Source organism: Podarcis vaucheri, assembly GCF_965113315.1.
Source record: "Podarcis vaucheri genome assembly, chromosome: 5".
NCBI lineage: Eukaryota > Metazoa > Chordata > Lepidosauria > Squamata > Lacertidae > Podarcis > Podarcis vaucheri.
The window spans coordinates 97498214-97521375 of NC_138763.1; the positions used below are offsets into that span (position 1 = coordinate 97498214).

Genomic DNA, 23162 nt, shown 5'->3' on the forward strand with positions numbered 1-23162 from the left:
CAGACTGTGTATTGGGCTATTGTTAATTGGGCTGCTGATAACAGATAAAATACATGGGAAACTAAAGGTGAAGAGGTAAAAGCAGTAATAATTCACTGGGCAAAAGATGTGGGGTATAATAGACAACTTGCAGATTGGGAAAGACTGTGGAAGGAGGACTTGAAATTTACAGCATGCTGTACTTTAAAAGAGAACTATATGTAAATGATGTATAGATGGTATTTGACTCCGGTAAGACTAGCAAAAATGTATAAAAATAATACTAACATATTCTGGAAGTGTAAAGAGAAAGAAGGCATGTTCTACCATATGTGGTAGACGTTCAAAAAGGTAAAGGCATTCTGGGAAATGACATATAATGAATTGAAAAAAAAATGTTTAAGATAACTTTTGTTAAAAAAACAGAAGCCTTTTAAATAGATATAATAGGAGAAGAATTACCAAAGGATATGAAAAGACTATTTATGTATATGATGTCAGCTGCGAGAAGGCTTTATGCCCAGGCATGGAAGAGAAAACACCAACTAAAGAAGAGTGGCTTATGAAGTGGGTTATGAAGACTGGAATATGCTGAAATGGCAAAGATGACTGGAAGAGGACAACAAATTTAATACAGAATAGAAAAAATACGTAGACTATATTAAAGAACACTGTAAACACTTACAAGATGTTAGCAGGATTTTTATAACACTTGTAATTTGCAAAAACCAAAAGATTTTTTTTAAAAAAGGATTAAATTAAATTTAGATAAATGTAATCCTGAATGCGGTTATCTCACGCACAAAAACAACCAAAAAACAACAACAGCAGCAAAACTAACCAGACAGTTGCGATGAGAGTGCGTGTCGGTCCTCGTCTTCAGTTTTCCTTTTTCTGTGATCCGTCCCTTGGAGCTCTTCGGGCCCCAAGCTGCTATTTGGCTCTGCTCATCGACCCACCCTTGCACCGTGGTGTTCACCCTCTGGGGTCGAATATATCGGCCCTTATGCCCCTGTGCTTTTATGTTTGTACATATTTTATGGGCTAATACCGTAAGTAAATAAATAAATAAATCAAATGTGGTAAAGAAAAAAATGTACATTTTGAAAACCGGGGTGGGAGGGGGAGTTCAGAGAACCCCAAGTTTGTATCAGTGTTATTTTGTTTAAATGGATGTTTGTAATGTTAAAAAATAAAATAAACATTACAGATAAAATACTAAATATCTGCATTTAAGGTTATTGTTAAATTTGGGTCTAATGATAAGGCAAGAGCTGAATTTGGTGGGAGGAGTTGTTGCATAATTTTGGAAATAACATAAAACACCTTTTCCCAAAAGGAGTATACCAACATGCAATTCCACCATGCATGACAATATGCCTTTCCAGTATATAGGGGAGAGAACCTGGATCAGAAGAGAATTCATGTGCTGTGGAATTTACTATAATTTTCCGTGTATAAGACTATGTTTTTTTCCTTAAAAATAAGATACATCTCCCCCCATTTTCCTAAATCTGAGTCCCCCCAAAATAGGGGGCATCTTATACATGGGGGCGTCTTATAGGCGGGAAAATATGGTAGATGTCTCCAAGTGTCTGTTAGGCCCCAGTAGGCAATTATGCTCTGCAACTGATTATCTTGGCTGCTTCTTAAGAACAGGAAGAGCTGTGATCTATAAAGTCATTAGGGCAGCAGTTAATGTCACCTCCAATTATAACTGAGCCTTCTTTGAAGGCATTCAGTATTTTGCAAAGTGTCCTTAAGAAAAGCATGTTGGCTGGAATTTGGTGCATATATGCAAGCCAGAATTACAAAAAGAAACCTGCCATTTAGGTCTGCTAGATTTCCCCATCTGAAATGGCCATTGCTTAGTGAAGAGGGTAGCCCCACCCCTGGTTTTGAAGAGGCAGGTGTGCACAGTTGCTCACTGAGCCATCAACCCTTAGGTAAAGGTGACTTGGAGGATTTGTGTTGATGAGATTCCTGCAACACAATTGTATCCGGGTAATCTCACTGTATGGCAGCCTCAGTTCAAGTTCTTTTAACTGCTGAGTCCAAGTCTTTGTCATTGAAATGAGATAATTTTTATGGAGGACTGGGTAGTCGGTCATGCCTGTGCTGGGAGATCAGCAAACTGTTTTGTGACTGTGACTGCATGGAGCAGCCTTCCAAGCCTGCAAACTTGGGTCTTCCTGGAGGCTTTTGTTAAACACCAGAATAAGATAATTGGTAAGGGACGTGGGTGGCGCTGTGGTCTAAACCACTGAGCTTCTTGGGTTTGCCGATCAGAAGGTTGGCGGTTCAAATCCCCACAATGGGGTGAGCTCCTGTTGCTCGGTCCCAGCTCCTGCCAACCTAGCAGTTTGAAAGCACAACGTGCAATTAGATAAATAGGTACCGCTCCGGCGGGAAGGTAAACAGCGTTTCCGTGCGCTGCTCTGGTTCGCCAGAAGCGGCTTAGTCATGTTGGCCACATGACCTGGAAGCTGTACGCTGGCTCCCTCGGCCAATAAAGCGAGATGAGCGCCGCAACCCCAGAGCACACCAAAAGTGCACATCAAAAGCACACCAAAAGTGCAGGTAGATAAATAGGTACCGCTCCAGGGGGAAGGTAAACAGAGTTTCCGTACGCTGCTCTGGTTTCGCCAGAAGCGGCTTAGTCATGCTGGCCACATGACCCAGAAAAACTGTCTGTGGAGCAGACAAACGCCGGCTCCCTCGTCCTGTAAAGTGAGATGAGAGCTGCAATCCCAGAGTCGTCTGCAACTGGACTTAATTGTCAGGGGTCCTTTACCTTTATGGTAAGTATAATAAAATAAAACAGAACGAACCTTGCCAAACAGGCCATCTTTAACTGCCTTGGGAGCAGGAAGCCACACATCCACGGAATAATACCAGCAAGAAAATAACCCCCACCCTAAATTATATGGCTGCAATGAAGAGAGTTTGAGGTATCCACAACTATTAGAGTTTTGATATTCATAAATCCTTGGACTCAGATTTATGGAATTCTCTGTCTTTTGCACCAGATCATACAAGTCTGTCCATCCCCATACAATTGTGATTATTGTTATATTTCACAAAACCTGAAGTGGTTTTTTGAAACGAAGACGATCATAACTTGCTTGTGAAATTCCCTCACCAAGCATTTGCAAACTGCAATGATATTAAGTAGCCAAAGGAAACCGGAAATACATCCAAACGTTTTAAAAGTTTCAATGTAACCATCTGCATAAACTCTAGATTTTGAACAACTCAAGGAATTTGTAGCAATGAATCAGTTAGTGTTGTTTTTTATTATCTCCGTAAACAAGTTATTGCAGCCAACACTTACCACTGTTGCTGATTTCAGGTTTTTCATCTGTCTGACTTTCTGCAAATGACAATAAAATAAGGTTTAGGACTTTACAGTTCAATATTAAGAGTGTTCCTATTTGTAACCCAACCTTATGGAATGCTATAAACTCCCTGTAGTCCAATCCTGAACAACATAAGGCTTTTCAGTCAATCATGATCTACTGTTTGAAGCTCTTTCACGCCTCTTTCTAGAACCATCTGTCCCACTCAAGCTATAAAATTGGGGTTTAGAGCAGAAGAATCAGCACTCAGCCTGGATTATGAGGTGTGTAGTGGAGGTGGCACCACTTTCCCCCATTTTAACGCTAACAGCCCCATGATTAAGAGTGAAATTACATGCAACATTACATGCGAATTTAACATCACACAGAGTTTGGCTCTGAGAGATAACTTGCCAAAGTCCAACCATGCCAGAAAACTGATTCTCAAATGTAAAATTTTGTGTAGTAGTATTTATACCCCGCCCAACTGGTTGGGTTTCCCCTGCCACTCTGGATGGGTCCCAACAGAACATTTAAAACAGAATAAAACTTCAAACATTAAAAACTTCCCTAAACAGGGATGCCTTCAGATGTCTTCTAAATGTCATATAGTCGCTCTTCTTATTGACATCTGATGGGAGGGCGTTCCACAGGGCGGGTGCCACTACCGAGAAGGCCCTCTGCCTGGTTCCCTGTAACCTCACTTCTTGCAGTGAGGGAATCGCCAGAAGGACCTGGGCGCTGGACCTCAGTGTCCAGGCTGAGGTATACAGGGTGCTTGAACGATGGGGGTGAAGACGCTCCTTCGGGTAAAGGCTGAGGCCATTTAGGGCTTTAAAGGACAGCACCATCACTTTGAATTGTCCTCTGAAACATACTGGGAGCCATTGTAGGTCTTTCAGGACCAGTGTTATATGGTCTTTGTGGCCACTCCCAATCACCAGTCTGGCTGCCGCATTCTGGATTAGTTGTACAGTGGTACCTCGGGTTACATACGCTTCAGGTTACATACACTTCAGGTTACACACTCCACTAACCCAGCAATAGTGCTTCAGGTTAAGAACTTTGCTTCAGGATGAGAACAGAAATCATGCTCCGGCGGCAGCAGGAGGCCCCATTAGCTAAAGTGGTGCTTCAGGTTAAGAACAGTTTCAGGTTAAGAACGGACCTCCGGAACGAATTAAGTACTTAACCCGAGGTACCACTGTATTTTCTGGGTCACCTTCAAAGGTAGCCCCACGTAGAGCACATTGCAGTAGTCCAAGAGGGAAATGACCAGAGCATGCACCACTATGGCAAGACAGTCCGCGGGCAGGTAGGGTCTCAGCCTGCGTACCAGATGGAGCTGGTAGACAACTGCCCTGGACACAGAATTGAGCTGCGCCTCCACATGAGTCCAAATTGACTCCCAGGCTGCGCACCTGGTCTTTCAGGGGCACAGTTACCCCATTCAGGACCAGGGAGTCCCCCACACCTGCTTGCCCCCTGGCAACATCTGATATGATCACCAACTGGGACTGGCAGGGCAACTGTTTGCATGTTTAGTCGGAAGCAAATCACACTGAATTCAACGGGACTTACTCCTGAATGCACACGGGTTTGCAACCTTAATCGGGGGCCAGAACTCACTCCTAACATGCAGGAATGGCCTCAGAGAATGTCCAAAGTGCATTTTTCTCCTTCAACACAAAGTGTTCAGTCTATCCCAAACCCCCGAGTTTCAATCTTCTGTATAAATAAAAAGTAGCAAATAAATCCTACTTTTTTCAGTGTGAATTATGGGGGGCAGGGGAAGGGACATACTTGGTTTTTTATGTTATCAGACTAAAAGTGAAAGGGGTACAGAGCAGATGGCACAGCTCCCAGTCTTGAACTATGATAGGTCCCTTCTAAAAGTTAGTTAAGAAAAGGCAGGGTGAATTAATATTTTGTTACCCTACCATCCTTGAAGAAAGGCCACTTAATATATTTTCCATTTCCGGCATATTTTAGATTCTTGAAGAAAAAAAACATCCATTTTAACTCTGTTTAGACACCAATACCACTTCATTTGCATCTTGCCTTATTGCGGGAACATATTGCTATAAATTTCACTCATTACTTAAAACTTCCAGTACCAACTCTCCATACAGCAGCACAAAATCATGTCCCTTGCTTCTGCTTCTTTGTTCTTAAATTCTATAGTATTTTATTTTATTTTTAATCCCTGTTAAGTCAGAAAACTTCAGTCGCCGGCTAGCCTATAAATTGCAAGGAAACCAAGCACACGTAAACAAAATAGATTACCGTAATTTGCACAGAAGGAAAATGATGCAGGCATAGCTTAAGTATTCAAGGGTTGTGGCTCTGCTATTTTTGTACATATAAATTCATATATATTCTCAAAATGTCTTCCTGGTTACTAATAAAGCAGGAATCACATCCAATTTGGAAATGAAATAAGAACTCATGGAGCTGCCTTTGACCAAGTCAGGCCTTTAGTTCATCTAATTCAGTACAGTGGTACCTCGGGTTACATACGCTTCAGGTTACATACGCTTCAGGGTACAGACTCCGCTAACCCAGAAATATTACCTCGGGTTAAGAACTTTGCTTCAGGATGAGAACAGAAATTGTGCTCCGGCGGCGCAACGGCAGCGGGAGGTCCCATTAGCTGAAGTGGTACTTCAGATTAAGAACAGTTTCGGGTTAAGAACAGACCTCCAGAACGAATTAAATTCTTAACCCAAGCTATAATAATAATTTATTATTTATACCCCACCCATCTGGCTGAGTTTCCCCAGCCACTCTGGGCGGCTCCCAATCAAGTGTTAAAAACAATACAGCATTAAATATTAAAAACTTCCCTAAAAAGGGCTGCCTTCAGATGTCTTTTAAAAAGATAGCTGCTTAATTCCTTCACATCTGAAGGGAGGGCGTTCCACAGGGCGGGCGCCACTACCGAGAAGGCCCTCTGTCTGGTTCCCTGTAACCTCACTTCTCGCAATGAGGGAACTGCCAGAAGGCCTTTGGTGCTGGATCTCAGTGTCCGGGCTGAACGATGCGGGTGGAGACGCTCCTTCAGGTATATGTTTAGGGCTTTAAAGGTCAGCACCAACACTTTGAATTGTGCTCGGAAACTTACTGGGAGCCAATGTAGGTCTTTCAAGACCGGTGTTATGTGGTCCCGGTGGCCACTCCCAGTCACCAGTCTAGCTGCCGCATTCTGGATTAATTGCAGTTTCCGGGTCACCTTCAAAGGTAGCCCCACGCAGAGCGCACTGCAGTAGTCCAAGCGGGAGATAACTAGTACCACTGTATTCCCTACTCTGATGGGCAGAGACTTTCCAAGGTCTCAGGCAGAGGCATTTCCTACCCGCGCTACCCAAGACCAGGTAACTTGAGAACCAAAGATTTGTGGGTTGGGCTTCCAGGAGGACAGTGGATCTGAAAGGGGAGGGGAAGAATGTGCCATTTCTGGACCCAAAGTGGGTTCATACCAGATACAAGTCAAAGCAATATTCTATTACAGTAAAAATTTTTATAATCAAATGAACATACTATTTCAATAATCAATGCCAATTCCTAATACGGTGGCACTTCTGGATACGAACAGGATTCGTTCCGGAGCCCCGTTCACATCCAGAACAGAACGCAACCCGCGTCTGCGCATATTGCGATTCACTGCTTCTGCGCATGAAGTCATTTTGAGTGTCTGCACATGCACGAGCAGCGAAACACGGAAGTAACATGTTCCATTACTTCCGGGTCGCCACAGAGCACAACCCAAAAACACTCAACCTGAAGCAACTTCAACCCGAGGTATGGCTGCAATTCAACATACACCATTATAAAGGCAGCATAAATAGAAACTCAAGCGTTCATTTATCAAAAGCCAGTAATAGAATTCAGCAACATAAATGCAAATAAATGAGAATGCCATTATAACAAGCACAACAAATTCCCATTGGGGTAATTGTGTTACTCTGCCGCAGCAAAAAACAGCAACAGGTTTGGTGGCCTCTTGAAGATTATTTATAATGAATTCATTATGATATGCTTTCATGGACTTAATATTATTAAGAACTATTACATGTATATTCCAGATTGCATCCAAGGAACTCAGTGTAGCATTCATGGTTCTCCTCTCCATTTTATCCTCACAAACGACTGTGCAGTAGCTTAGGCAGAGAGAGAGTAAGTACAAGGTCACCAAACAGGCTTCAACCCTGGTCTTCAAGGTCCTAGTCCAACACTCTAACCACTACAAGACACTGTCAAAAGCAGTAAAAGTTACTGCTTATGCCATTATGTGGGTTTAGAGGGAGAGAGATATAGAGCTATATTTTTCTTCTAACGCTAGCATGAGATTACTTCTTATCCACAGATTCTTAAACACAATACACATTGCTTTGTGAAAGCATCTCTCCCATGGAACAGACAACTGATCCTGGATGGCTGGTCCATAGAAAGCAGATGAGTTTGGAACAGGTGTGCTAAATTTGGAAGTCTTAAAACACTACTTTAATTGAAAGTTCTGAGAACTGAACCTGAAATCTTTAAATGCAAAACATGTGATCTACCAAGCTGTCACTTTACTCATATCTGAAAACTGCAGCAATGAACCACCATTGTGTCTGCTTTTTTTTTTTTACTCTACAGCAGCATTTTACTGCTGTTAGGCTGATAAAAATGCCAGTCTTAATTTAAAATAGTGTGTAATTGTTCACCAGGTTACACAGTAAGTGTATATTTGGGAAAAGAAACACCTAATTTGCTCATGGTGGCCTATTAATATTGAAATATATGCAGGAGACGTAGAACTGGGACAGCAATAAAGACAAAACAATGGGTAGCACAAATTGCACTGTTGCATGGCAACCAGTTATGTACATATGGCGATGTTTACAGAACAAAATGTAGTTTATATTTCATGCACAAACAACAACAAAAAATAGCTCAGCAAAGTCAAATAACTAGGGCTCACATTTACCAGTCAACTAAGCAGCACCCCCCTTTTAAAGAGATATTCCAGCTCTGAGAACAATAGACAACAGTCAAATTTAAAATCAAGCATATAAATAAATCAAATCAAAGTCTGTAGAGGAAGGCAAGGATCAGAATAATAAGGCCAAAGCATCTGGTCCCTATTAACAATCTAGCTGTCATTCTCCAGGACCGTTGTAGTTTACAGGCCATTTTCAAAATGTAGCCCCACATATACTGCATATTACCTTGAATCAAATGCATGGCATTGATAGCCAAATGGCACCACACATGGGAGGTGGTACTAGGCACCAAAGGCTTCGAAGAAACAGAAACATTTTATTCCCTCTCATAACTTATGTGACCCAACATCAGGGTTCAATTCTTCCACCCACTGTCCATACTAGACCTAACCTCTTCCCATCCAAGGCTACTGATCATGAATAAGTATGCCGATAACCCATTTGCTACATTCCAAGCCAATGATTTCAGAGAAAGGTCCAACCAATTCCTCCATTGCCTCCCACATTTTGCTTCCCAAAAAGTGGAAGAAGCAACAAGGGGATCATCTGCCTTGGACCTGGTCCTCACCAATAGGGAAGAAATGATCAACAAAGTGGAAGCACTGGGAAATTTGGGGGAATGTGATCATGTCCTCCTGGGATGTAGAGGCAAGGGAAAGCTGAGTGGAGTCAGACATGTACTCTGGACTTTAGGAAGCCCAATTTCAAAAAGCTTAAGGAGCTTCTTCTTCTTTTTTAATGGAGAAAGACTGTTTTCTCCTGCTCCAAAGGGCAGGATTCGAACCAATGGCTTCAGGTTACAAGAAGAGAGATTCCAAGGAAACATCAGGGAGAACTTTCTGAGAGCAAGAGCTGTTCAACAGTAGAAAAGACTCCCTCAGGAGGTTGTGGACTCTCCTTCCTTGGAGGCTTTTAGTAGAGGTTGGATGGCCCTCTGCCATGGATGCTTTAGTTGAAATTCCTGCACTGCATGACCCTCTGGATCCCTTTCAACAGTTCTATGATCTGGTGGGCCACCATGAGAACTGGATAATGGGTTAGGATAGACCATTTGCCTAATTCAGCCAGCTCTTCTTATGTTCTTATGACATTTTAATACAAAAGAATCTGCCTACAAAAACGTTCAGAGTTTAAAATTTTAGAATTCTGGCAACTGCCATCATTTTGTTCCATACTAATTGTTTATGCTGGGACGCAGGTGGCGCTGTGTGTTAAACCACAGAGCCTAGGACTTGCTGATCAGAAGGTCAGCGGTTCGAATCCCCGCAATGGGCTGAGCTCCTGTTGCTCGGTCCCTGCTCCTGCCAACCTAGCAGTTCGAAAGCACCTCAAAGTGCAAGTAGATAAATAGGTACCGCTCCGGCGGGAAGGTAAATGGTGTTTCCGTGCGCTGCTCTGGTTTGCCAGAAGCAGCTTAGTCATGCTGGCCACATGACCCGGAAGCTGTACGCCGGCTCCCTCGGCCAGAAAGCGAGATGAGCGCCGCAACCCCAGAGTCGTCCACGACTGGACCTAATAGTCAGGGGTCGCTTTTAATTGTTTGTGCTACACCACAAGAATCAAAACAGAAAAAGTCCAAACCAAAGAAACCATCTCAAAAAAATTTGGATGTAGACGTTCAACTTAGCAAACACCTCTCATTTTGCAAAACTTTAGTTAACTATCAATTTTCCTCCAACTTACCCAGTGAACTCTCTGTAAACACGGTTAACATCTGTCCTCCAACACTTTGTAAGAGAAAAGGGTGTTCTCTGGGTGCGCTGATGGAAGTTGGCTTCCCACCAATATCATCAATGTTGGCAAGATCTTCATTCAAAGTGAAAGATACCTGAAAACAAAACATTGCAATAAATATTTCTTATGGAAAAGGAATTGTTGACTGCTTTGGAGAATTAATTCGTTGTTCAGTGTTGTTGGCATCTGTCTTGAGAGACAAAGGAAGAGTGTGCCATCAGGAGTAAAGTGCTGATTCCTGCATTGTTTTTGCTGCATTACCAGCACCAACGTAACCTCTCCAGGGCACAAGCCTGTATATATGGAAGTCCTGGGCTGCCCAGACAACAACAATTTATCAATAATAATAATAATAAATATTTTTTATTTATACCCCACCCTCGCCAGCCAAGGCCGGGCTCAGGGCAGCTAGCAAGCAATAATAAAAACAAGTTGAATGAATACAACTTAAAAACAAAATACAACATTAAAATATTTAAACATTAAAATATTAAAATGCAGCCTCATCACAGGAGGAGAAAGGAAAAGAAAGAGGGGGAGGGAATCAAATTGGCTCCAAGCCAAAGGCCAGGCGGAACAACTCTGTCTTACAGGCCCTGCGGAAAGAAGTCAGATCCTGCAGGGCCCTGGTCTCATGAGGCAGAGCGTTCCACCAGGCCGGAGCCAGTGTTGAAAAGGCCCTGATTCTGGTTGAAGCTAATCTAACTTCCTTAGGGCCCGGGACCACTAGGGTGTTGCAATTTATGGACCTTAAGGTCCTCCGTGGGGTATACCGGGAGAAACCCACCTATCTGGCTGGGTTTCCCCAGCTCCCCCTCAGTCTTGCGGACATACTACTTTGCTTTCCTTTGGACTACATTTGACACCAGCTTGGCTGCAGGAGTTGCCAGAAGGAAAAGTACAAGATGCCTAGGACTCCACTCTGTGTAGGGTTTACAGTGAAACATGAGCATCCAAGATGGTATGTAATGGGTGAATACTCACAAGGACTGCAACATTCTAAGAAAGAATCTTGCGAGGACCTATATACCCTGTGCCTGAGAGAGCTGTGTAAGCTAGTACTGTTATGTCAGTTAATAACAATCTTTAATAACAGTCTTTTGGTGCTGTTAGAGCAGCTGAGCAGGGGGTCTGTTCTGTTCTGCTGCTGTCTGCCTTAGAGTTAGTCAGAGTCTGCAAGAGTTTTAGTCTTAAGTGATAAATTTATGTAATACATTAGTAACATAAGTAATACCTGCCTGCCTTGTATATATGCACTTAATCTAACAAGTGCAAGGACACAGTAAGTAAGAGTTATTGTTATTTAAACATTAAAATGGTGTCTTGCATACTTTTTATAGAAGGGAAAAAGGAATAAACAAAAGGGTTAAGCACCCCAATCTCTAGCTTTCACACAAGCTCTGTTAAAGGGAATTAATAAATGTTAGTTTATTTAGCAATTCTATTTAAGTTTCACAAGTGTGAAACAGAAAAGATAACATGTACCTTCTCAGAAAAGGATTATACTGTTAGATGAAATACAACACAGAAAATAAAAATATGTAACCCACCTATTCCAATATACTCCAATACAAAATATACTTTCATAATATTTGTATTTTATCTACTTACTTCTGTTCTTCCTTGATTCCTATGAAAAAAAGCAAAAGGATACAGTATTTTAATTATTTCTTGTAACTACTGGAGTACAAGGAATAAAAACAAATCCCTCCTGAGGAATCTAAATGCTATATAACTGGGGAATCATTGTGATATTTTCAGGGCTCTCCCCTCCCTCTGCTGCCTAGGTTTCAACTCCAACAAAGAGAAACCAACCAGTTCTGTGATACCAGCAGCACTGGAGCCAGCAAGTCCCGAATTGAGACAGCCAGAATTCACATGCTCTGAGCTTGTACCCAGCTAAGGAACTGAAAGCCCTCCACATCAGGGCATCAGCAGAGGCAATAAGCTTGGGGGAAAATGAAAAAAGGCCTCTTAAGGATGCAATAGGTAGGACAAATGCACACATGTATTTCAATGCTATAGGTCAGGGATGTCCAACTAGTAGATTGTGATCTACTGGTAGATCCCCGGCTGATCGTGGTAGATCGTGGGATCCTTATCATGTACAAAAAGTTACGGGGGGAAAGCTAAAAAACTCTGTGCAATCCAGCCACCATCCTCTTCTCTCCAATGATGATGGGTAATCACTGCCAGTTTTTTAATACTGGGAGTAGATCACCGTCTCTTGGGAGTTGGACGTGCCTGCGATAGATGGTTTGAGCTCTAGTTCCATGTGCAGAACATAGTTTCACCACAGAACTGGGGTTTTTTGGCTTTCCTATTCACTTTGCATCGCCTTGCTCCCTCCCCCTAAATCTGCTCCTGATGATTGGGGCACTCTCACATGCGGGTGAGAGAAGTTGCAGCAAGAAGAGGACTCAACCTGAAGTAGAAGTACATTTCAGTTCACACAGAACCCATTTGGATCCATGGGAATGAGACTAGGAGACTGGCTAGGCTTTGGTAACTGAGATGGACTTGCAACTAGACTATTGTCAGAATCTAAATCAGCACCATGATGGTTACAAAAAGGGGGGGGGGAATGACCCAAAGACTTACACGCTGAAAAAGAATGCAATCGGTTTGTCCCACTCAGCACCGTATAGAACAACCCTGTCCAATTTTCGTCACTGTGTTTGAAGTAAGATGGATTCAAACCAGGAAGGATTCAGAGTGTTCAAAACGGATAAAATGTGTGAAATGTAAGGCATGTGACATCAGAGCAAAGAACCAGGAACGTTTAGCTTCAAGGAAAGATGAGAGCCAGAGTGGTAGCACTTAGATTGCTGGACTAAGACCGGGGAGACCAGGCTTCAAATCTCCTGGTAGCCATGAAGCTCACTCTCACTCACTCACTCACTCACTCACCCTCAGTCTAACCTGCCTCATAGAGTCCTTGTGAGGATAAAATGGGGAGGAGAACTATGAATGCCATCCTAAGCTCCTTTGAGGAACAATGGGATATAAATAAAAAAATAATTTGAGGATATGTCAATGTCTTACTTTCTGTTTGCTTGGGAAGTTGCACATTCATATTTATTGAAGGAAGCAAGCCACGTTATTAGTTTAGGGAACTGTTCTGTTATATGAAGTTTGGGGGGAGCCTATTATAACTCTGTGGGCCCAGTGATCTCTCGAAGCAAGATCAAATATTCCCTCTCAGTACTGCCGTTCATTTGTACATCTGAAGCATACAATTTCTCCAAAAGGACCATATCCAGAGCCAAATGGACAAGAAAGAAATATAAAAACTGGCACCTGGCTTATATGGGCAGGATTCTAGGCCTCACAGGGCATATTAAAATGCCTCATCTCAAAGGCTGTATTTAAAGCCAGACTGTGTTATTGCAAACCGGTGCCTGAGTATCACACACAATCATAATCATGATTCAGGAGCAAGAGCAACTATACTATCAGATGTGTCTCAAATAAGAAAAAAACTGTAAGCCAAAAAGGTTCCACAGTAGTTCCTTCCCCCCCCCCTACCCCATCCACTACCCAAACAAAAGAAAATCTGAATGCAAAATATAAGCACTCTTACTTGGCAATTCTTAGCTTCCCAACTTCACCTCTTCCTGAAGCTTTAGTCCACTGTTGTGATAAGTATTTTGGAACCTATAACAAAAGGCAACAAAATAAAATAAAATCCAGTGAGTACAGAAAAGAAACATGTATTTTAATTTTCTCTCTCTCCCCCCACTCTTTAAATCCTGAGACAGGAAGAACTACATATTTCAGGATGTAGAAGAAAGCAACACTAAATCAAAATATATTACAGCTTGCTTTCTTAAGCAGTAAAGAACAAAGAAAACATCAGCATTACAATAGAATCATATTCATGAATTTCAAACAATATAATTACAAATCAAACAAAGCACTGATCACAATTTGTAGCACTATTGTTTTAAAATGAATTACAAGAGGGAGAACAGAATATGCATCACCTTTACTTTTTATTAACATTATAATGATTGGCACACAAGTAGTAAGAGAGTTTTCAAACATAATACATTTGTCTACAGACTACTAACACTACAAAAATTAATAAAGGTTTTTTTAAATTAAATAAAACCCATCTTTGTATCTTTTCCCTGAAATTGATATAATTCATTATTTTTCCATGATAATGCTATAGCATATTCCCACTACACTACCAAATTTGTTAAGAAACATGGGCTAAGTTCTGTTCTGCCAAGCTTGATCTTTTCTCTCTTCCCAACCATCACCCTAATTTACAAACCCAGTAAAAAAAGGAAAAGGATGTTTAGGACCAAAGATTGATGAGAGCCATGAAGACAAAGGAAAGTGCAAGTGGTGAGAAAAAGACTGCCAGAGGAGGCTCTTGGAAAATTCAGCTAGGTTTGTTTTGTTGTTGTTGTTTTTCTTTGAGTATAGAAAGTTGGAAATTAAGTTTTTAAAAGGAGCAAACAGAGCAGTTTAGCACCCAAGTAATCAAAGTCCATAGCCAAGATTCTTCATAATCCAAAAAAGAAAGCAGAAGCACATGGGGAGAGTTGCTCTGGCCAGGTATGCTCCCTCCTATATTCATTCACTTACTCCCTCCCTCTCTCTCTCTCTCTCTCTCTCTCTCTCTCTCACACACACACACACACACACTCTCTTTCCCCCTCCCCTTTAAATTCTCTCTCCCAGGAGCTTCCTAACAGAACAGAAAAGCCTCATTGGCCATGTTCTCATTTCATTTCTCCCCCCTCCCCCACCTATTCCCATTTTTTGTCCTCAGAAGAGGCTGAAAAGCCTTCTGCCATGCATGTGTGTGCACACTTTCTCCTACCCATCCAGTCTTCTCCTTCCCCCAACACAAAAAAGCAGACCCTCAAAAAGCAGTTCTATCAGGTGCTGTGGTGACGGATAAGGAGAGCAGGAAAGCCAGTGGCAAGGAGGCCACGATAGCTCCCTTCCCCACTAATTCAAGCACCACACTTCAGTAAAAGAGAAAACTAACAGAACCTGGCTCCCATTGCCGAAATGAGGCAGGGAGGTGAGTTCAGGCTCCCTTCTCCTTGCATAGAAATGAACAGGATCGTACCCCCACCCTCTTCATTTAGCAAAGCAAAGATGTCAGTAACAGCATCCATGGTCAGAAAGCCTGCCACAGTCAGAAACACAAGGTGTTTCAAGGCCAGAAAACACACCAGTGTTAAAAAGCATTGCCAGATCTACCTATGTGTAGTCCACCACTGTTGCTCAGTCCGTGTATTGTCCCCACTCCAATCTTTTTTGTCAGGGCCAGAATTTACTTATATTATTAAATTTACTAGCTGAAAGTGCCCAGCCTTACCAGGGAATGCTAAGATACCAAATAAAAGAGAGATTTTTAAACAGATAGTGCAATTCGTTAGTTTTAAGGCTGTCCATGTGCACATCAACCCACGGCCATAGTGACCTGGGGAACACCTGACCCAGATACAGCCTCAAATCAATTTGGGAGTGTGGCTTATGTAGGGATTTATAAAACCTATCTAGTCAGGAAAAAGGCCGGGCAAGCAAACGCTGCCTCTCCTTTCCTCTTTGTCTGACTACACTGCAGAGAGCAGGAGGCTTCAATTCTGCTGGTGCTGCTTTGTCAATGCATTCCTTGCAGCAAACAGGCTGGTGAAACAGACTCCTGCAGCCAGGACTGCGCCCTTGGAGTGCGATTTCTACAAGCTGCTGCATATGGTTGCCTGCTATGCCAGGCCTGCCTGGCCTCCCCATTCTGCCATTCCTTCCACCCAGATATTAAAAGCTTCCCAATACTAGGCTGCCTTCAGATGCCTACAGAAGGTTGTATAATTGTTATCTCTTTGACATCTGATGGGAGGGTGTACCACAGAGTGGGCACCGCTACCAAGGACCTCTGCCTGGTTCCCTGCAACTTCACTTCTCACAGTGAGGGCTCTGAGAACTGGGCCTCAGTGTCCAGGCTGAACAATGCGGGTGGAGACACTCCTTCAGATATACAGGTCCAAAGTCATTTGTGCTTGGAAGCATACTGGGAGTCAATGTAGATCTTTCAGGACCAGTGTTATATGGTCTCGGTGGCCACTCGTAGTCACCAGTCTGGCAGTAGTCACATTCTGGATTAGTTGTAGCTTCCAAGTCACCTTCAAAGGTAGCCCCACGCAGAGCACATTGCAGTAGTCCAAGCAGGAGATAACCAGAACATGCACCACTCTGGCAAGACAGTGTGCAGGCAGGTAGGGTCTCAGCTGGCATACCATATGGAGCTGGTAAATAACCACTCTGGACACAGAATTAACTTCTGCCTCCATGAACAGCTGTGAGTCCAAAATGACCCCAAGGCTGTACATCTTGTCCTTCAGAGGCACAGTTACCCATTCAAAACCCAGGAGTCCCCCACACCTGCTCGCCCCCTGTCCTCCAGAAACAGTATTTCTGTCTCGTTGGGATTCAACCTCAATCCATTAACCGCCATACATCCTTCAACTGCCTCCAGACACTCACACAAGATGTTCAATACCTTCACTGATTCCAATTTAAACAACAGGTAGAGATGAGTATCATCAACATATTGGTGAACAACCAACCCAACCCCCCTGATGATTCCTCCCAACAGTTTCATATAGAGATTGAAAAGAATGGGGAGAGGACGGAGCCCTGAGGCACCCCACAAGGGCCCTGGCCCCGAAGGCACTGTGGACGATGAAGCATGTTTTTTCCTTGGTGCGTCGGGCACTGACAGTGGAGGGACACCCTCTGCCACCAGCACCCGGCGTGTGGAGGAACAAACTCCATCGGCCATGGCCCTCCAAGGTGCTGGGGTGAAACTGCCGCTGCTCCTGCCAAGTGAGCTGAGGTGGTTTCACCCTGGCACCTTGTGGAGCTGGGCCCAATGTAGCTTGTTCCTCCCTCCGCTTTTCAACATTGCAATGTATCGCTATATCATGATGGTTGGCTGGTGATACATCACAATGTTGAAAAGCTGATATCATCCAGTCCTAGTGAGGTCCCTGCAGAACTGGAGGCAGGCAACTGTTGCCCCCATCTTCAACAGGGGAGAAAATGAAGACCCAGGTAACTACTGACCGGTGAGCTTGACGCTGATACTAGGAAAGACCCTAGAACAGATAATTCAACTGTTGGTCTGTGAGCCCTTAGAAAAGGATGCTGTGATTACTAAGAATCTGGTATGGGTTTCTCAAAAACATGTCATGCCAGTAGAATCTCATTTCTTTTTTGATACAGTTGCAAGCTTGGTGGATCAGGGGAGATGCTGTGGATGTAGTATATCTTGTCTTCAGTAAGGCTTTTGACATTATATTATTGCGAGGTACTGATAAAATGTGGGCTAGACAAGGTAACTGTTAGGTAAATCTGTAGCTGGTTGACTGACTGAACCCAAAGAGTGCTCACTAATAGTTCCTCATCATCCTGGTAAAAATTGACAAGTGGAGTGCTGCAGGGTTCTGTCCTGGGCCTGTTGTTCAACATCTCTGTGAATGTATTGGATGAATTGGACGGAACTGAGCGGATGCTCATCAGATTTGCAGATGAGACAAAACTGGGAGGAGCAGCTAATGGTTCAGAAGACAGAATTGGAATTCAAGATGGCCTTAACAGATTTGAGAACTGGGCCCAAACAAATTTAATTTCAACAGGGACAAATGTCAGGTTCTACACCTACACAGGAATAATCAGCTGCACAAATATAAGATGGGGTTCACCTGGGTTGCAAGCAGTGCTTGTGAAAAGGATCTAGGTGTCTTAGCATACCACAAGCTGAACATGAGTCAACATCACACAACAGTGTCATGCAGCAACAACAAAAAAACTAATGATATTCTAGGCTGCATCAACAGAATAGTGTCCTGATGAAGTACCAGCACTGCTCTATTTCACTTTGATCAGACCACAACTGTAATACTGTGTCCAGTTCTGGGCACCACAGTTTAAGAAGTATATTGAAAAGCTGGAACATGCACAGAGGAGGATCTGGAAACCAAGCCTTAAGAGCAGGGGTCCACAAACTAAGGCCCGCGGGCCGGATAAGACTGAGGGACTCATTTATCCGGCTCGCTGCAACCTCCGCCACCTGCTGCCACTGCCCGCTCTTACCAGCACTGCACTGCGTGACTGCCAACTTCCAGGTTGGAGGAGCACCAGAAATAGCTTGTGCGCATGCGCAAGCGTTATTTGTGCATGCACAAGCGTTATTTCCGGTACACATCCGGGTCGGAGGAGGCCCGTGCACATGCACACAAAGCTATTTTCAGTGCTCCTCCGACCCGGAAGTGCGCCAGAAATAGCGTTTGCCCACGAGTATGGGCACATGCTCCCCCGCCCTCCACGTGATCGGCGTTGGAGACACCGGCCCAAGGCGCAGTAAGTTTGCTGTCTCCTGCTTAAGATGAACAGTTGAAGGAGTTGGGTATGTTTAGCTTGATAAAGAGGAGACTGAAAGGAGATGTGAGAGCCATCTTCAAATATCTAAAGGGCTGTCAAATGGAAGATGGAGTAAGCTTGTTTCCTCCTGCTCCAGAGGAGGGTAGGACTCGAACCACTGGCTTCAAGCAGGGACACTGAGGTCCAGCTCTGAGGGCTTTCTGGCAGTTCCCTCAGTCCGAGAACTGAGCTTACAGGGAACCAAGCAGAGGGCCTTCTCGGTAGTGGCGCCCGCCCTGTGGAACGCCCTCCCATCAGATGTCAATGAGAAGAGCCACCATACGACATTTAGAAGACATCTGAAGGCAGCCCTGTTTAGGGAAGTTTTTAATGTTTGATGTTTTATCATGTTTTTAATATTCTGTTGGGAGTCGCCCAAAGTGGCTGGGGAAACCTAGCCAGATGGGCGGGGTATAAATAATAAATTACTATTACAGTGGTACCTCTGGTTACGTACTTAATTCGTTCCGGAGGTCCATACTTAACCTGAAACTGTTCTTAACCTGAAGCAGCACTTTAGCTAATGGGGCCTCCTGCTGCCGCCAGAGCCCGATTTCTGTTCTCATCCTGAAGCAAAGTTCTTAACCCGAAGCACTATTTCTGGGTTAGCGGAGTCTGTAACCTGAAGCGTATGTAACCTGAAGCGTATGTAACCCGAGGTAACACTGTATATTATTACTCCGACTAAACACCAGGAAGAGCTTTCTGACGCTAACTGGCTCCCTCGGGAGGTGGCGGGACTCTTTCCTTGGTGGGTTTTTAAGCTGAGGTTGGACGGCCACCTCTCATGGATGATAGTGGGGGGGGGAGAGATCTAGTTGAGACCCCCGAGTTGCAGGGGGTTGGGCTAGATGACCCCCCGGAGTCCCTTCCAACTCTGCAATTCTATAAGGGGGTGGGGTCGTCAAACCCCCTCCCGGCCCCCGAAGCTCCGTTGGTCAGAGCAGGGGGGGGTCGTCGGCCTGAGGCCCCTGAGAAGGCCGGGGGGGGGCGAGGGCGCTTCAAACCTCCCTGTTTCCCTCAGTTTTCGTGGGGGGCGGGGACGCTTCTGAGGGCGACCCTCTGAGGTGAATAACCTGGCGTCCGTCTCAAGAGCCGGGGCTCACCTTGACGAGCCACATGCCCGTGTTCTGCTTGGCCCCGGCCAGGTCCAGCTCCCCCTTGTCGCTCATCGCGGCCTCGCAGCGAGAGCGCCGTGAGGGGAAACAGCAGGAACCGGCGGCGGACTCCCAGCTACGGAAGCCCGCAGAGGCCAAACGTCCTCGGGCCGGCGGCCGCTTCCCGACGCCCGCCCCCTTTTCGTGCACGCCTCGCCGGCGGAACGCGCGCGTTGACGTCACCCGAGGGGCGGGGACTGCCCCGCGCCAAGCTCCGCCCACTGGGGGGGAGAAGAATGGAAATGCAAATTGCATTGCGTTGTATTGCATTGTATATAAAATAAAATAAAATAAAATAAAATAAAATAAAATTTGTTTTAGGGACCCTAAAGAAAACTGCTCTTCCTAGGAACGGAAAGGTGTTGTTGTTTTTGCAAACGGTACCCGCCTCTCGAGGAAACATGCAATAGCGATCGTTATTGATCCTGCTTGCAGAGCTCCACAAAGGTGGGGAAATAGCTCTCCCCCTCCCCTGCTGCCTAGCAACCAGGACCAGGTACCGCCAGATATTTTTGGGCGCAGCTTTTCCTCATCCCTTGCAGATGGACGGACTGCGGCTCTTGGCTTTTCTCAGCCACAGCGGTGGCTGATGATGGTCTGTGTAGGATCCAGGATGTAAAAAGCAGCCTCTCCCCTTCTTGCCCTCGGTGGTTGCTGCTAATGGGGCTGCACGCGGGTTTGTGAATCAAATGCCTTCGGTTTCCAGTGCTCTCAGCAGACCCCAAGCAATGCCCGTGTACTGTACTGTCTCACTATTCAGAAGGTGGGAAGCATGGAACAAATAATTCTCACGTGGAACACAGCAGCTGAAAAATAGGTGGCAAATTTGGAACAGATTCAGATTCCAGAGTAATCCCATGATAATACTTCTCTAATGCCAACTAGTTTAAAAAACACACACATCCATTTCATTTAGCCACAAAGAGATTGACTGATCTACTAGATTTCATTCAATGGATCTTGCAGCCCGAAGTGAGTTTTTGACTTCAGTTAAAATATATCTTAGGAAATAAATGAATCTTAGATCTATAGATTTCACTGTTTATACCACAGACATCCTTGTTCTTATTTATTTGTCTGCCAGGAAAACCTATGTACAGTATCTATCTGCTGCAGAGTTATGTGTGTGATTCTGGGCACTTTCTATAAGACATACATTGGAATGACTGGTAATCTGTTTAACAACAAACTCTAAACCTTCTCAGCATTCACTGGTGGTTAGGCTTGTTCATTTGAACCAAAAGGGTGTATTCTGCTGGCTCCATAGTGTGGGACATTAGTGCAATCAAGCCAACAATTCATGTTTTGCCAGATAGGCTGCAGGTTTCTCACATATCCAATTGCATTTGATTGATGACAAATTCATTTAAGTCACAACTGAAAGGCGCAACATTATTCTACAAATTCCCAAGTGAGCTCTCTCTAATCAGCTTTCAGGAATACCGTAATCACATTCCCCGCATTGAAGGAATGCCAATTAGTAGCCAAAGAGTAATTGAATTTTAAATTGGGATACCCAAAGCAGATTTTGCTAAACACCTGTAGAAATTAGTTCCTAGTTATCCAGTTTTTATGCATAACTAATGCCTTGGTACAAAAAAAAAATCCACTGTCTTTACAGATGATAAACTATTGTTGACAGCTATCAGGCATTTTATGCTTTAGCTCCCAACATGTAGGTTAGCTGGAAATGTTGATTGTTTATACACTGGATGGAAACCACTACTAGGCTATGAAACTCTTAACAAGGCTGGCATTTAATGTGATAGAAAAATATCCTCCACAAAATGATCCTATAAGCCCCCTCCCTTAAACAAACAACAACCCAGAATTGTGCCACACTTAGAAAAATAGTAGAAGTGCAGGCTTTTATGTCTCCTGCAATGTTAATATAATTAAAAGAGTAGAGAAAATAGCAGCTTGATTTCTTTTAGGATAGGGAGGTATAAAGGCACTTCAAAGTTTATATTCATTCCTTTTGTAAAACACTTCACAGCATCCAAACATCTCCTCATACATTCAGAAGGATCAATCTCCCTATATAACGGGGTCACAAAGAGTCGGACATGACTAATCGACTAAACAACAAACCACTGCCAAATATGGCCAAAAACAAAGGTTGCAGAAAAACTTGAAAAAGGTATCACTGAATGCAGAGGCTGAGGCAAGGCAGTTCATCCTGCTAATGTATAATAAGTACAGCACAATAAACACCTGGGAGCAAAGCAATTTGCACACAGAGGTCTTTTCAGATCCCCTTGTCCAGTGACAACCCAAATGTTACCCCCAAAGATCAGGGCCTTCTTTAAGTAGCACCCAACAAGGAAATTCAGCCCCCCCCTCCCAATGAACCAAATTTCAAAGTATTAATATTTAAAATATTGCGTTGAGTGTATCTGCCCGCTTTCGTGACTCCACTTGTCCCTATTGTTCTCTTCTTCAATGCTGATTCTGTAAGACACATTAGCAGAAGTCCCTGTGATTTTTAATTGCTTGCTGGAGAAACAAACAGCATTTGACCCATGCAGCCTGATGCATTAATAGCTCTCCAGATGCCTTCTGCTAGCGAGATATTTCCCCCACCACCCAATGGTTGCTAGGGAGACTATGCGCCCGTCTCATGCTGCTGACACTAAGCTTTGGCAGCCTTGACTGCTTTCTTCCCTTTGAGACCTACTGAAATCCTAGTCAATGCTTCAACAGTTTTCTGCGGAGAACTTGGTTTGCATTCTGGTAGATTAATAAGCAGTGTTATTTTTCTAGAAAAAGAGGTGCCGCAACTCACCACGAACACCTTCCTTATTGTCTTATAATGGCAATAGTGCCCACCTAAGAGGTTCCGGAACTGAATTACAGCTGAAAAAAAAAAGCCCTGTTAATAAGGAAGCAGACAGAGTAATGAAATTTCTAGAGTTGTAAACACATAAGGGGGGCGCGGGTGGTGCTGTGGGTAAAACCTCAACGCCTAGGACTTGCCGATCATATGGTCGGCGGTTCGAATCCCCGCGGCGGGGTGAGCTCCCGTCGTTCGGTCCCAGCTCCTGCCCACCTAGCAGTTCGAAAGCACGTCAAAGTGCAAGTAGATAAATAGGTACCACTTTATAGCGGGAAGGTAAACGGCGTTTCCGTGTGCTGCGCTAGTGCTGGCTCGCCAGAGCAGCTTCGTCACGCTGGCCACGTGACCCGGAAGTGTCTCCGGACAGCGCTGGCCCCCGGCCTCTTAAGTGAGATGGGCACACAACCCTAGAGTCGGACACGACTGGCCCGTACGGGCAGGGGTACCTTTACCTTTTAAACACACAAGAGTCAAGCACCAAATGTTCTCATTGCTTAACAGTTTATTTATGAATGAGGGACAAGAGGAGACTGTGGTGTCTTTATGATATATGGTTTGTTTACACATGTATACAACCTGAGCCTACTGTTGAGGGACTCACAGCATTAACACCCCAAGCAGGTCTTGCTTCTCCCACAGCCGCAGCCTTGGATTCCAACAGAAATCAGGCATGTATCTTCTT

The 23162-nt window shown here is 44.1% G+C and overlaps 1 protein-coding gene across 1 annotated transcript in view; it reads right to left on the minus strand.

Moving 5' to 3' along the window:
- GTF2F2 (general transcription factor IIF subunit 2) overlaps positions 1 to 19782 on the minus strand; it is a 57841-nt gene extending 38059 nt beyond the window's left edge. Inside the window, exons 1-5 of the mRNA XM_082223289.1 lie at positions 19594 to 19782; positions 13623 to 13696; positions 11651 to 11669; positions 9989 to 10133; positions 3314 to 3352 (exon numbers count right to left, since the gene is read on the minus strand). Of these exons, the coding sequence (XP_082079415.1) occupies positions 3314 to 3352; positions 9989 to 10133; positions 11651 to 11669; positions 13623 to 13696; positions 19594 to 19659 (343 nt within the window). The 5' untranslated portion in view covers positions 19660 to 19782. The remainder of the gene's footprint in view (positions 1 to 3313; positions 3353 to 9988; positions 10134 to 11650; positions 11670 to 13622; positions 13697 to 19593) is intronic.
- Between the last annotated feature and the right edge of the window lie 3380 nt (positions 19783 to 23162).